The sequence below is a fragment of the Neolamprologus brichardi genome, chromosome 7 (assembly GCF_056152115.1).
Source record: "Neolamprologus brichardi isolate AB-2024 chromosome 7, ASM5615211v1, whole genome shotgun sequence".
In the NCBI taxonomy this organism is placed as follows: domain Eukaryota; kingdom Metazoa; phylum Chordata; class Actinopteri; order Cichliformes; family Cichlidae; genus Neolamprologus; species Neolamprologus brichardi.
This window is the reverse complement of record NC_142110.1, coordinates 23556545-23571155: the sequence shown is the minus strand read 5'-3', so window position 1 is coordinate 23571155 and position 14611 is coordinate 23556545. Positions and strand designations below refer to the sequence as shown.

General features: G+C 38.9%; 1 protein-coding gene across 1 annotated transcript in view; it reads right to left on the bottom strand.

The window, feature by feature from the left end:
- eif4g2b (eukaryotic translation initiation factor 4, gamma 2b) overlaps nt 1-7938 on the bottom strand; it is a 34156-nt gene extending 26218 nt beyond the window's left edge. Inside the window, exon 1 of the mRNA XM_087844615.1 lies at nt 7794-7938. Coding sequence (XP_087700741.1) covers nt 7794-7938 — 145 coding nt within the window. The remainder of the gene's footprint in view (nt 1-7793) is intronic.
- Between the last annotated feature and the right edge of the window lie 6673 nt (nt 7939-14611).

The window sequence follows — 14611 nt, the reverse complement described above, 5'->3', positions numbered from 1 at the left end:
GCTGCTTGACCTTTCTAACGGCCCCTTTCCCCCCCCTCTTCTTCATTGCGTACTTAATGGATATCTACTGTTGGAAACATTTCTGTGACTTTTACTTCCATCTTCTATGTGTTTGGTCCTCACAGAATAAAGACATACCCGAGTGATTTGTACATGGGTGTAATTAAGATGTGGGGCTGTGATAAGAAATCTCTCAGAAAGTTTACAAAATGAGGAAACATGAAATGATAATGTTTAATTTATGTCTGCGCCTTTCAACATTTAATGATGTCCTCTGATGTTCTTTGGGGAGGAAACACACATATTTCAATGCAAATGAGAAGGCAACACAAACAAATATGCTAGTCTCCTGGATCACCACATATCACACAGAACCAGACGTTCAGATTATGCCAGCGTCTGAACAAATATGCCCTTGTCTTCTTTATTCATAGCTCTTTTTTTTGTTTGTTTAGTTTGTTGCCTTGTTTGTTTGTGCAAAGACAATTATTCTGTTCCAGCAGTTAGCCCACTCATATTGTCAGATACTGGCCAGTTCACTGCTCAAACAGAACGAGTCTGCTGGCGGAGGCTTAGAAAGAAGTGTTTTAATTCAAATAAAATGAGACTAATGTGCAATAAATTTTCTACAACAACAAGGGAAATTAAGCACCTCTATTTGGCATGAAAAGGTGTGATAGGAGGGAAGATTAGCTTAACTGGTTCAATGACACACTGTTCTCCACAGGGGAATCAGTGCTGTTAAATCCTTTTGGTGACTGGCTGTGATTAGGTGATGTCTGATAAGTAACTGCTGATGGGTTTTTGCATTTGTTAATGAGAACACTACAGAACTTTCAGCTGAGGTTTTGGTATTATCGAAACAATCTAACACATTCAATTTTGAACCCCAAGTCTGCCCGATAACCCTGTTTTATGTTCTTATCTTTTAGGAGTCACATGTAAACACCTCCCGGTTAATATACTCTGTCGACAAAAAAACACACCATACATTTCTGTAGAGCTGCAGAATATTCACCTACAGACAGAATAGCAAATACATGATTTTGTTGTTCTTTGTTTTGTTTTTTGTGGGTTTTCTGTTGTTTGCTTGGGAAAGAAGACTTTCAGCGCTGTACCTGCCAGAATAATGGATTCCAGTGGGAATCTGAGGAATGATGTGTTGAATGCTGTAGATCATCACTGGTAAGGTCACAAAAGGCTTGTTATGCTCGTGCCGTATAAATAAAGTTTGAGTTGTACGTGTTCAGTCATTATTTTCTGTCGCTCAAACCCCAGGCACACCTAATTGCAGCATAAACAAAAGACAATTAGGCTGAATCTCTAAAATGCTGTTTTTAGGGCTTCGTAGCAATCACTGACACAAATTGGGAGCTATATTAAACGTAAAAAAAATAAGTAATTCTCTAAAACGTGTATTGCAAAAGTCTCACTAACGCAAAGTAAGGGGTGTTGCACATTGTTAAATATTCATGTCATTTCGACTTAATGTGAGGCTCAGTTTTGAAATCCAGTTTTACAACCTTAAAATTCCACCAATCAGTATTATGAGTGTTTGGGTTTTTACTCAATAGAACTTCACGTATTAAACACATTACTTGTTGTGTTTCTTAAAAGTGACACAATGTATTACTTAATTACTCCCAGAGATAGTAACTTGTTATATTAGTTTAGCATTACTCCATAACATGATGTGAAATGCACTGTCACTTTGTATACATATGAGCACAAAGAAAAGTTGAGAGACTCAAAAGCAATCGGGACATTGAGTCTACTCTATAAATATGTACAGATAGAAATGGAGGCTACAAAGTTACCAAACTGACTGCTCGCAGTTACGAGTTAAAGAGTTGTAGTATTTTTTTTTTTTTGGTTATTTGTTTGTTTTGTTTTCATGGAATATGAAATCTTACATAATGCATATAACTATACAACATATCTACAATTAAATATGTGTTAGCAAACAACCCTAGCAAGCTTGGTTAGCAAGGTTCATAAACCATAGCCAATACAATACAACACTAGAATTTTACTCATCAAACTTATTAGGCAGCCTGTACTGAACTGTACAGAAAATCATGTTATTTGTCAGATAATTTCATTAAAAAGGCTCCAAAAAGGACCAACAGCACAGATATGATGGACAGTTCCGTGGCTCTAATTAGCAAAGGTGAGGCCTAACATCCACCCGTCTGCCGCAGCTGCCTATGTGTCTGGACACCTGTCAGTCATTGAGGTCTAATCCCTAACTTCAGCGTCCAGACAGATGACTTATATAAAAAAGAACCCCTTCCTCTAGTATTGTTATGAAGAAGGAACCTTAAGGAAACTGTATGCATCGAAAGGTAGCACAGCAAAAGGTTACTGTGGCACACACCATCTGTGGAATGTCTTGTAATGTAATTTATTATTACATCGTCAGCCAATGACTGCTGTTCCGTTAGATTGTGGTGTGATGTGTTGCTTTCTGAGATCTTTTCATTTGCTTCACTTTGTCAGTCAGGCTCTATGTAAGTGATTTGTTGAGTCGACATATCTGGCAGTAATCACAATTCAGCTGTCCAAAGAAATGTAGTTAATCACAGTTAATTCATGAGGGGAAATTGCTTTTTTCACACAGGGTGATGTTTGGATAAGCCCCCCTCCCTTAATAACTGAAATAATCTTTTAAAAACTGCATTTTATATTTCTTCTTTGGTTACTTTGTTTAATATCAATTTTTTGATAATTGGAAACATTTAACAGCAACAAATATGCAAAAAAAAAACTTAAAAAAAAATCAAGAAGAGGGCAGATATTTTTTTCACAGCAGTGTAGCTAACAATTTCCACCCAGAAAGTACATTCACTATGTGGATGCTGTGATGATGGGCAATGAATGTGAATCATCACATCGAAATATTCGTCTCCATGTGCTGTGATGCATGGAGCCTTGCTGGGCAGCCAATCAGTGCTGGATGTTGTTTGCATTAATTGCTTGTTGTGATGGGTCATTCTTCGGTTAATGAGACTCGCTGCACTATTGTATTTTCTTTTGCGTTTTCAATTAATCATCTGATAGTTTGGGAAGTGGTGTTATCTGTTGCTCTCTTGTTATCAGAACACTGGGTCAATAGATTTGTCATACTGCAAAGCACAGCACATTTCTCCAAAACAAAAGCCCTGTCAAAACATTTACTGGACTCATTGTATCTAACTTTGTCAGAGGAATGTAAACTATATATACAACAGCAGGCTGCTGCTTATGAGTTGTGACACGTTAGCCTCTATATTTCAAAGGGAGGATGAGATTGTTTGCTCAGAAACAATGGTGATTACCCCTGACACTTTTCGTCAACACCTGATTTTCATGTCACGGCTTTCTCCTCCGTAGTGGCGGGTCTCTCTTGCCCTCCTGCGTTCACCTGTGTCTACGTAACGTGGCAGCCCGCCAGCAATGTGTGCACAGCGCTGCAGAGAGACCTCCAGCTTCAAATAAGAGAACAGAAAGCTGAGTTCATGCTGAGCCCGAGTGTAAAAAATAAGGAGTACTGTGTAGCGAGAAATGGCAGCAGGAGACGTGACAAAGGTTGACAGCTCTGAAAGGAGACAAAGGCTCTGTCAGTGTCAACGCTGAGCCCCGCTGCTAAGTCAAGGTGGTGTTACCTTTGTGGGTATTAACGTGAGCTTTAAGCGCTGATGTAAGGTCTTTCTGATGTCTTGTTTGAGGAAAAGGTCAAAAGGTCACGGTGTGCTAAAGAAAAATAAACAAACACAGAAAAAAAAAAAAATAGTCATAACCTGAGCATATGCATTATGTGGTTATGATGAATTTCATAACCATCTTACAATGTCCTAATTAGGATTGGACCATATTCCTAAAATATCTTTTGCAATATGATAAAAAAAAAACAACATAAGGTAGAGGATAAGCAAAAGATTGAGCACTAAAAGCAAAAAAAACAAACAAACAAAAAAAACAAAAATATTTGCTGACAACAAAGATGTGATTTGGGGGAATCTATTAGCCAGTCATATTATTCTGCTGAAGCATGGTACAAGTTCACAACAATATCAGCTGTATGGCTATTGGCTACTGGCCTAGTTTATATGTAGCTAAGTGCATGTATTGTTTTTCTTGGCTCACTCTTTTCATACTGTGAATTAGCATTTAGTATTTGCTTAGTGTTTATTATATATGAGCCAGACAGGTTGAACATGTTATCACTGTGGACTTGAGCTGGAGCCTTAATGTTGTGCACATGTGTGATGTAGGAGAATTAGTGGAGAGAAAAACAAACCAACTTTTAACCTTATTTTTAGGCAAAGTCACCAAAGCTTTCAGGTGGGTTTCTATCAGATTCGACTGATCATTCTATAGATCGAGTTTTTATTTCTCACTGATATTAATGTTTACTCTCCTATACCCTTTAATAGGGGCATCAAAATTACTATCCAGAGGTATTACCCAGATGACTTCCAAGATGCAAGACTTTTGTTTAGAGGGAGTTTGGTATAATGTAAAAGCATTAGTATTTATTTGCAACACCAATACCACAGATATGGTGTGAAATACACTGTGATAAGTGGTGTGCCCGGCAGTCTATCCACTTTAAGAAAATAGCATTGTCCTTGATCTGAGAAGTGAATGACTCTGTTGCAAGTGTGGACGATGTAACATGAATTGCATGCTAACAGGGCAGCCAGACTCAGTAGAACAGTTAGTTTTGTACACCATGTTTGTTGCTCCATAAAAGGAAACACGGACCCCATTCGTTGTATCAAGTCCTTATCACTGCACAGTTGACCTGGACAGCGAAGGCTGGTTACCGGCTACAACAATCTATTTTCCCAACTGTTTATCCAAGTGGATTGGAGCCAATGGAGAAACGGACAACCACAAACTCTAAACAAATCACATTAAACAAGATAGAAGTAGAATAAATCAGAATCCCACAACAAACAACAAAAGTGTTTCTGGGAGGACAATAACCTAATGGAATAGCTGCAGAAAGGACTAAACCCAAAACATGCAAAAGATCACACTAAGGCAGACTTAAAAAACTCATGAGTGTTGTCAGGGAGAAAAAGATTCAAAATAATGTGTTTTAATCACATGATTCATATAATGCTGTAGATACATGTTTGTTCATAGCTGTTTAGTGTTAGCTTATCACTTCTTTGGCTGGCCTGTCATGTTATTGCCTCTCCAAAAACACTTCTGCTGTGTTTTGTGAGTTTTTTGTGTGAATTTTTGCAGCTTTTTTTTCTATTTCCTTTGTGCTGTATTCAATTTTCATTGTGTTTTGTGAGTTTGTGCTGTGTTTTTCTATTTGCTAGTGTTTTCTGAAATTGTAGAATGTTTGACCTTTGATTTAAAATGCATATCAAAGGTAACCTGCAATATAAACCAATATTGGATTTTCTGTCACTTCCACAGAATTGGATGAATATGAATCAGTATCTCACTATTTCACCCATCCATGGGTTAAGCAAGCCTTAATTTCATTGCATTGCTATAATGCAACCTATAAGTCAAATACTGTCTGGTGACTGACTCGTTGGTGACTCGTATTTAGTCTGTTTGTTTTCCCAGCCAAGTTAGAGCAAGGATTTAGGTACTTCTAGGTACTAGTTGGTACTTCTAAGGAGCAATTGTTCCAAGTGCTTCCATCAAATTCTGATTAGTTTTCAGCTTGCCTTGGCACCTGGTATTTATTTACTGTCTGCAAGTCTATATATTATATGTAATTCTGAAGTACTTTAGTTACATTGTAGTCAGTGGATATATGTACTTAGGTACATGTGTCTTTTTGGGTTGCTCCAATCTTTTGGCATGCATTTGCCTCAAAACAAAATGATGTACAAATTAAGTCCAGAGGGAGCAGATGAAGGCCTCTGCACTGGCAGTTTATGTTTCACTGAGAGCTGAGCCATACAATCTGACAGAATCCTGAGAATTTACTGAAAAACACTGCAGGCCACGTCAACCTGCCGACATATATATACCTACTGCATGCAGATTGATTCATTTGAGAATGTGACTAATCACAAGGCATCAGGGGAATACAAACACAGATCACACATGTGGCTAAAAACCTCAAAACATAGCTCTTCACTGAACAACTCAGGCTTGGAATGTTTTGGAGTAGCAGACCGTCTCCTTAGAGAAGTTTCCAGAAGTGTTTTTGCCATGCAGATGGTGCGTGACTTTCATAAAAGGCTTAACAAATGGAAGGAGTAAATGAAGTGGACAGTTCCTCCCAACCGGAACATCCAGGAGGTTCTACAATCTTGGAGAAAATAGGTTCACATCTAGTTTCACTGGTCCAAGGAAATAATGACACAAGAAAAAAAGTATCCCGCAGCAACTAACTTTGTTGGTAGTCCGACTCAGGGAGCTTGATACCCTTTAGAGCCAGTGTTTGTCAGACAAACTACCCTCTCCCTCCGGGTGTGTGAATACAACAGATCTATTGTTATCCGTTTCACAGTTGTTTGAACATGGTGCACAGAAAAGGTTTGAAATACAACAGCGATCTATATTTCAGTGGAGTCTTGCACGTTTTGAAAGACGAAAAAGGCAAAATATTTCAGAGACTGCTTTAAGCTTCTTTACATATGATTTGTACTGCCTGATATGAATGGGACTCACACAAGGCAATCAGTTAATTAATCAAAATTTCAATTAACAAGGCAGAAATGTTTGCGTTACCTCTGCTGCTTCTGATAAAGGGAAGCAAATTAAATGAGCATCAGCACTTGGATGGGCATCAGATGGAATGCAAATGCCATTGATGATTATAATGAGTTGTACTGTAGCTTGACTAACAGGTGTAAGTAATGTTTTTCCATAAAAGGCACGAGGGTACAACAATATAAAGTTAGTTATTAAAGGCTTTTTTGTTTCATTTAACATGGGTGTTGTGTTCATGTGTAGCTTTGGCATAGCTGTCATTAACCAAACAGCTACTGAGAACAAAGAACATGGCCTCTTAAACTATTGCCTACTAAGTATGTTAGGTCAAAGCACTACAGGTCTGAAGCCAGGCCAAAGTGATATTTAGTGCTTTTTTGCTTTTACACTGACCTCACTTTAGATAAAAATGTCCACTGTGATTATTATATATATTATATATATATATATTGATTCTACAGGAAGAGGCATTTTATTACAACTTTATGCATTCTGGATATATTTGGTGATCATTTTTCTTGATCCTTATTTATTGTTTTTGTATATATCTTGTAAATTTCAGTCTGGCTTTAAACCACATCATAGCACTGAAACAGCTCTGCCGAGAGTCCTTAATGATCTTCTCCTAATTGCAGATTCAGGTTGTTCTGTGGTCTTAGTCATACTGGACTTGTCCCCAGCCTTTGATATGGTGGACCATAATATTCTACTAATGAGGTTAGAACATACAGTTGGCATTAGAGGTGACGCCCTTAACTGGTTTAAATCATATCTTTCGAGCAGTCCTCCTCTGTCACACTGGGTACCTATTCTTCCTCTGTTGCATCCTTCTGCTGTGGCGTGCCTCAAGGCTCTGTGTTGGGCCCAATGTTATTCTCACTCTATATGCTACCGCTAGGCTTAATCTTTGAAAAATACATGTCATTTCATTGCTATGCTGATAATATACAAATTTATTTTCAGCTAACTGACGCTGTTGCTCTGTCACTGCACTGCTTCCTAGAGTGCATGAGAGAAGTCAAGGAATGGCATTTGGGCAATTCTCTTATCTTAAATGAAAAGAAAACCAAAATTGTGGTGTTTGACAGTCATTTCCCCCGGGGCCAGCTAGTCGATACCTTTGGATCCTTCGCCACTTTTCTCTCTGACATTGTTAGTAATGTAGATGTGCTGCTGGACAGCTCTTTCAAATTTGACAACCAAGTGTCCTCTGTAGTCAAATCTAGCTTCTACCAACTGCGTCTTATTTCGAAGGCTAAGCATTACGTACCACATAAGGATCTTAAAAAGCTTATTCATGCCTTTGTGACCTCTAGATTAGATTACTGTAATTCCCTTTACTTTGGTCTCCATGCTGCTCTTCTCCATAGATTACAGCTTGTCCAAAAGTCTGCGATGCCTTTTGACTGGTACCTGAAGGTTTACCCCTGTCCTTGCTGATTTGCACTGGCTTCCCATCAAATACCGCATCAAATTTAAAATATTGCTGCTTACCTTCAAAATTATAAATAATACAGCACCTAGCTATCTTGTCGAACTTCTTAGACCATACACCCCTGGGAGAGCCCTCAGATCATCCGACCAATTACTCTTGGTACAGCCTAGATCTCGGCTTTAGACCAAAGGTGACTGTGCATTTGCCCTGGTTGCACCTAACCTGTGGAACAGCCTTCCCATTGCTAGTCGCGCGTCTGACTCCATCCCATCATTTAAATCACGATTAAAATCTCACTTATTTAATCTTTCTTTCCCAGTTAGTTAACACCTGTATTTTATACTTAACTCCAATAAAACCTGCTGTTGTATTGTGAAGCACTTTGGTATACCGTTGGTTTTTAAATGTGCCATATAAATAAAATTGTATTGTATTGTATTTATTTTTTGGTTTTTAACATGGCACATGTAACAGTGAAGATGAAAGTCACAGAGGTAGTGAAAGTGCATGAGCCATTTAAAGCAACGTGAAGAAGAGAGTGCAAGCAAGGTGGAGTGGGTGGAGACGAGTGTCAGAGGTGATTTGTGACACAAGGATAGCAGCAAGAGTGAAAGGGAACGTTTACAGGACAGTAGTGAGACCTGCTATGATGTATGGTGCGGAGATGGAGGTGCTGAAAAAAAGACCCGCGGCTGAGCTCGAGATGGAGTTAAGGATGATAAGATTTGGACTGGGAGTGACCAGAATGTATAGAATTAGAAATTAATATATCAGAGTGACAACTCAGGTCGAGTGTTTTGATGACAAAGAGATATAAGACTGAGGTGGCTTAGACGTGTACATAGAGGGGATAATAGATGTATTGGGCAAAGAATGTTGAATATGCAGTTGCCAGGCAGGAGAAAAAGAAAGAGCTCTGAGAAAAGATTCATGGATTTTGTGAAGAAGGACTAGCAGAGGGTTGATGTGACGGACGAGGATGCTAGGGAGAAGGTGAGTTTTGGGCAGATGGACCCTAATGGGACTAGTTGTTATTTTTTACTGTGGTACTACTATAGAGTGTGGCATTCTCAAATCAATGTGTGTCTGAGTGATGAGTATGTGCTGTCCTGCTGTTTACAATGGAAGAAACTACTGTACTGTACCTACTGTACTTGTACTGTAAGAGAAATTGCAACTTATCTACCCACAGCTCAGAGAGACCAAACAATGTTTCCAAACAGGATTCAGGATTAACAAATATTATAGCTGCTACTGTGTTAATTATTGAGTAGTTTTGCAAATTCAGTGATTTATATGCAAACTCTTAATCTGTAATGTAAATGGCAACTCAAACTGATAATGAATGGTGAAGAGTAAAACATTTTCTCAGAGTTTGGTAAGGGAAACACCTTTAATTCTGTCTTTTCTGCAGATGAAAAAGCACTAAATTTGCAAAAATTAACAACTGAATGATTCTAAGAGTCCCTGCTTTGCATAGAAAAACCACTTTCTTTGTTGACTCGATAGAAAAGTTCTGACTGGTGTGTGCAGCATGGAACGAGAAATGTATATTAGCCACTGTGATCAATAAGGAGTTTTAGGCTTATTGCATTCCGATCAATAACACCAAAACAAACTAAATGTTCATTAGATTTCGTGATACATTTGTGAAATCCAGAAACAATAGCTTATTGATTCTTACAGAAGTTTTATATCGCACAGATTTCATAAGCCGATAACGATTAACAGTTATCACATTATGGTTTATAGCAGTGAGTATTTTTGGAGCTCTAGTGCAGTGCCACAGAAATCTTACAGAAATTAAAGGAACAGGTGGCACATTGCAGCTTATGTATATTACATGCACTGCTGTGAAAAGTATTCTTTTTTTCTATGTATTTTTCCATATTTGTCACACTTACATATCTTAGATCCATCCTTTCTCTTCTGCTTATCTTTATCAGGGTTGCAGGGAGGCTGGAGCTTATACCATCTATCATAGGGTGTCAATCTGACACAGGGCGAATACAGAGAGACAGAAAGCCATTCACACTCTCATTCACACCTATGGGCAATTTAGAATCACCAATTAACCTAACCGCACTAATCGCATGTCATTGTACTGTGGGAGGAAGCCCGAGTACCTGGATAGAACCCACACAGACCCTGGCCAGATGGTGGAATCAAACTCAGGACCTTGTACCTGTGAGGCCACTGTGCTGGCATGTCAAATAAATTTTATTATCAAATGAATATAACCCAAGTAAATACAAAATACAGTTTTTAAAGAAGGATTTTATTTATCAAGGGAAGAAAGCTATCCAAACCTGCCTGGCCCAATATGAAAAGGTAATCCGGTCTTTGTGATGACGTGATGAATCCTGTTTCCAGGCCCAAAGTACTCTGCATTTAAAAAGGCTGTTGTGTTTTTAACATGTTTTAATGCTTTGTATCTTGTTCTATTTAATCTCAACAAGACCCTAAAAACAGTCAGTGATCCCTGTCGGCTTCTCTCGGTTTTTATTACCGCTAATCATTTTAAAGCTCAGTTTTTAAACCCTTATGATGTAACTACAGCCCAGCCCATGCAGCAGTATATTAATGACTAACCTCGTATTGTGGATGGATTATCTCAGTTGTTCTCCTGACTGACATTTGGTCCGTTTACAGCATCCTGCCATGCGACTGCATGGAAGCTAGCGAGCTAACTCCCTGCTAACTTCTAACTCCGTTAAATATCATAAATTCTGTTTTCATGGATGCCTGGATGTTAAACTTAATTGTTACACCTGGTAGAGCAGCCACACTAATCATTTTATCACAGATGAAAGAATTTAGACAGTTTTTCAACTCTCAGTAATGCTGTAGTGATAGTTTGACTTTGGGACCTGCAGGAGAATTTGGGCCCAGACATGGCTAATGACGTCAGACTTAAAGACCGGATTGCAACCCCTGTTTCACAGCACTGTATCTAAATAAATAACAAATACTTAAAAATAGAACTTAAGGGAAAACTACTGAGGGCCAGAGGTTAAGGTAATAGGGTTTCTTCTGCAGCTGATATCTAGTTGACCACGTTGCTGTGCAGGTTAAGCTTGCCTGCAACAGCCAAACAATGCAGGGGGATATAGATGATAGGGGAGTGAGTCCACATGAAGAATAGTTGAATTACATGGTCTGTGATCAATACTCCAATACTGAGCACTAAATGTCACCTCTGTCAAGACACTGTCACGCCACAGACACTCTGACGATCCTCTAAAGATGTTTCAATAATATTTGGCAAGGTTTTTTTTTTACTTCCTTTGCTAATTAAAGACTTAACTTAGCCTACATGCAGAGTATGCATTTTGTGGTATGGCATCAAATGCATTTAAGAACAAAACTGGATGTTTGACTGGCTGAATTTCTGAATGTGTAACAGACAGAGTAAAGATATTATCTTCAGAGAGGCAAATCAATAAGGCAATCTCACACACAGGGTGGCTTTACTGCCCTGACAGTTATTGATGCGTTCACAGTTGTGGCCCGGGTGTGCCTTAAACCCCTCAGCTCATATGTCTGCCCCTCAGGAATCAACTCTGAAATGACCCAACACTGTGGAAATACCATTTATTTTTCATTTGAAAGCTTTTCTTTTGATTCTCTAAGAAATTGCTTCTCGTTGAAATTTTTTTTACCTTATACTGTGACATTAAGTGGCACAAAAAGTAAAAGAAGTCATTTTTGTGCTGTTGTTAAAGTGCTGCCTCTTCATTAATCCTCCAACTTTATCTGAGTCCTGAGTCCAAGCTTACTCAGAGAGAAGTTTTTAGAGCTGCTGGTGAGGGGGTGGGTGTGGGTGCAGTGAGGAATGGTGAGAGGTACGCTCGCACTAGGAAGCAACTCAATGGCTCCTTTTGATGCTCTTCAATGATATACAGTATTTCATTACCACTCTCACCCCCCCCCCCCCACACACACACACACACTCACACACTATTATAAGAAAGACCATCACAAATGGTATACACATCCATATAATGTCAATAAAAAACACATTTTGTTATTTATAGCCACAGCCGTTTCACACACAAGCACATAGTGTACGGGCACAAGAACAATGACAAAATGAAATCAAACCAACAAAGAAAAAACATTTTGGTGAAAATTTGCATAGAGCTAGTTTTTTTTTTTTAACTTGAGACAGAATCAGCCTCGTCTCTCTAATAATGATAGTCAAATGGAAGATTTCTCTTTAGTCAGGTTCCAAACTTTCTTCACAGAAGGATAGACTGCTGCTGTGGTAACATATCAGTGCTCATGCATGTAAGTTTTAACAGTTTCTGTTCCTTCTTTCAGCATATGGACTTTAAGATGAGATTTTAGATAATATACAAGTTCCTAAAGCACAGAAAACACTTTTACAGTTGAGCAGACTTATTAGGATTAGCGGGCACTAACCCATTAACCCTAATCCTGGGCAAATGCTATGGATCTACAACTGCACTGCTATTCAAATCATCATGTTACATCACAGGCAACATATTTATAGATATTTTATGTGCATATATGCATTTGTGGTGTACAGGCTAAATACTTATACTTCTGGTTCTTTTTTTTAAATTTAATTCGTTCAATTGTCAGGGACACTGAACTGTAGCGCATCCTCTGATTCCATCTCATTTTATTCCTAACATCCTGTCACGTCATTCCTCTATATGTTGCTCTTCACTACATCCAAGTTATGTCTGATAATTTCCTATCCAGCAGTCTTTTCAACAACCAATATATGTATGAGTCTTTGTTCAGAGGAGGAATAGTGGGTATTACTGTTTCTCCTCTGAAGATGTCCAAACCATCTCAGCCTCGCCTCTCTCACTTTCTCTCTGAACCGCTCAACCTGAGCTGCCCTTCTGATAAACTCATTTCTAATCCCGTCCATCCTCGTTACTCTCAGTGAAAACCTTAACGCCTTTGCCTTCTGTCTTATTCTCAGTGCCACCACCTCAAAATAATATATCGTAGCAGGTCTTTCTACCAACTTGTAAATCTTACATTTTTCTTTTGCTGCTAACCTTCTGCGGCAAAAAACCTTTGACACTCGTCTCCACCTGCTCCACCTTGCCTCTTATTCATCTCTCTTGTGCACTGTCCATTCCTTCAGATGGTTGATGCTAGATATTTAAACTTCTCTGTCTTCACTACCTTAGCTCCTTGCAGCTTCATTCCTGATTATTTCCTCTTATTCACACACGTATCCTGCGTCACTTCTACTGACTTTCATTCTTCTTCATTCCAGAGCATACCTCCACCTCTCAAAGCTCTCTTCCACCTGCCCCTTGCTCTCTTTGCAGATCACAGTGTTGTCTGCAAACATCAATGCATTCTGTTTTTACAGGTCGCTCCAGCTTTTTTGGAGCTGTGGTTCTCCTGTTGTGTGCGTTGGCTAGATAAATAATGTAACTTGCAAACAAAGAAATCTCAGGAGTGTTTTGTCTGAGAAATAAGAGCTTACTCTGAAAAAACTAAATTGGTTGTCAGTTATCAAAGTTGCCTGTGAGTTTCCTGCTTGTCCATTCTCCACCATCACTGCTGCAGGGAAACTTTGGCTGCCTACCCCACCTGCAAGCTCATGAGAAAAATACATGTAGCAATCTGAATCAAACCTGAAAGAATAATTCTGGGAATAATAACTATTTTGAAATGGTGCTAACCTTGCTCTCTCCTCTGGCAGTCCTGTTGTGTTTGCATTCTCTCTCTCTGCTGTAATACTTACCAGCATGACACTTACTTGAATCCTGATTTCACTTTAATTTGTGTAATTAAAGAGCTAAAACCTGCTTTGAGTCCATTTGATGTTCTCACCATTTGCACTTAGACGTTTTTGGTCTCCTCCAAAAAATCTGGAAAATCTGGAAAGTACAGTTGTTGCAGAGTGACCACTGTGTAGGTGTGGACAAAAAATAAAATAAAATCCTGCATACTCAAGATAAAGCCACCAAAATCTCCTGACATTGTCATATAGCTTTGTCTGATCTGATATGACCACTTTGGGTTTGGAGACTGTGGACTTTTCTGGGAAACTGATGTTTGCATTCTTGGCCCTACTTTTGCTCTCTCTTTGAGTGTGAGGTCTGTGTTAAAATTGGACTCAGAAAAGCAGGTGGTCAGAACAGGGATTCTGAGGGGAGAAAATGTAGGCAGTGAAGGAAGGAAACCTTGAAAGGATGATGGCTCAAAAGAGAAAAGAATGTAACAGAAGTGGCATCGTCACACATTCCAAAACTAGTAAAACTCCTGTAATCATGTCTTCTGCAAATGTAAAAGACCACTTACCAAATAGCCATTGATCAAATGAACAATTTAGCCATTATGAGTCAGACAGGATCACTCTTAAGTGTTACATTTTCTAAAAATGGCAAAAATAGTCCCAATTTTCCCCACATGAAACCCTGCTCCCCTGTGCTGTCCCTCTAAAGCAATTTGTAGCACTAGATTGCCTCTGTGCAGTATGACAGGGAGAAGTGGCTGTTTATC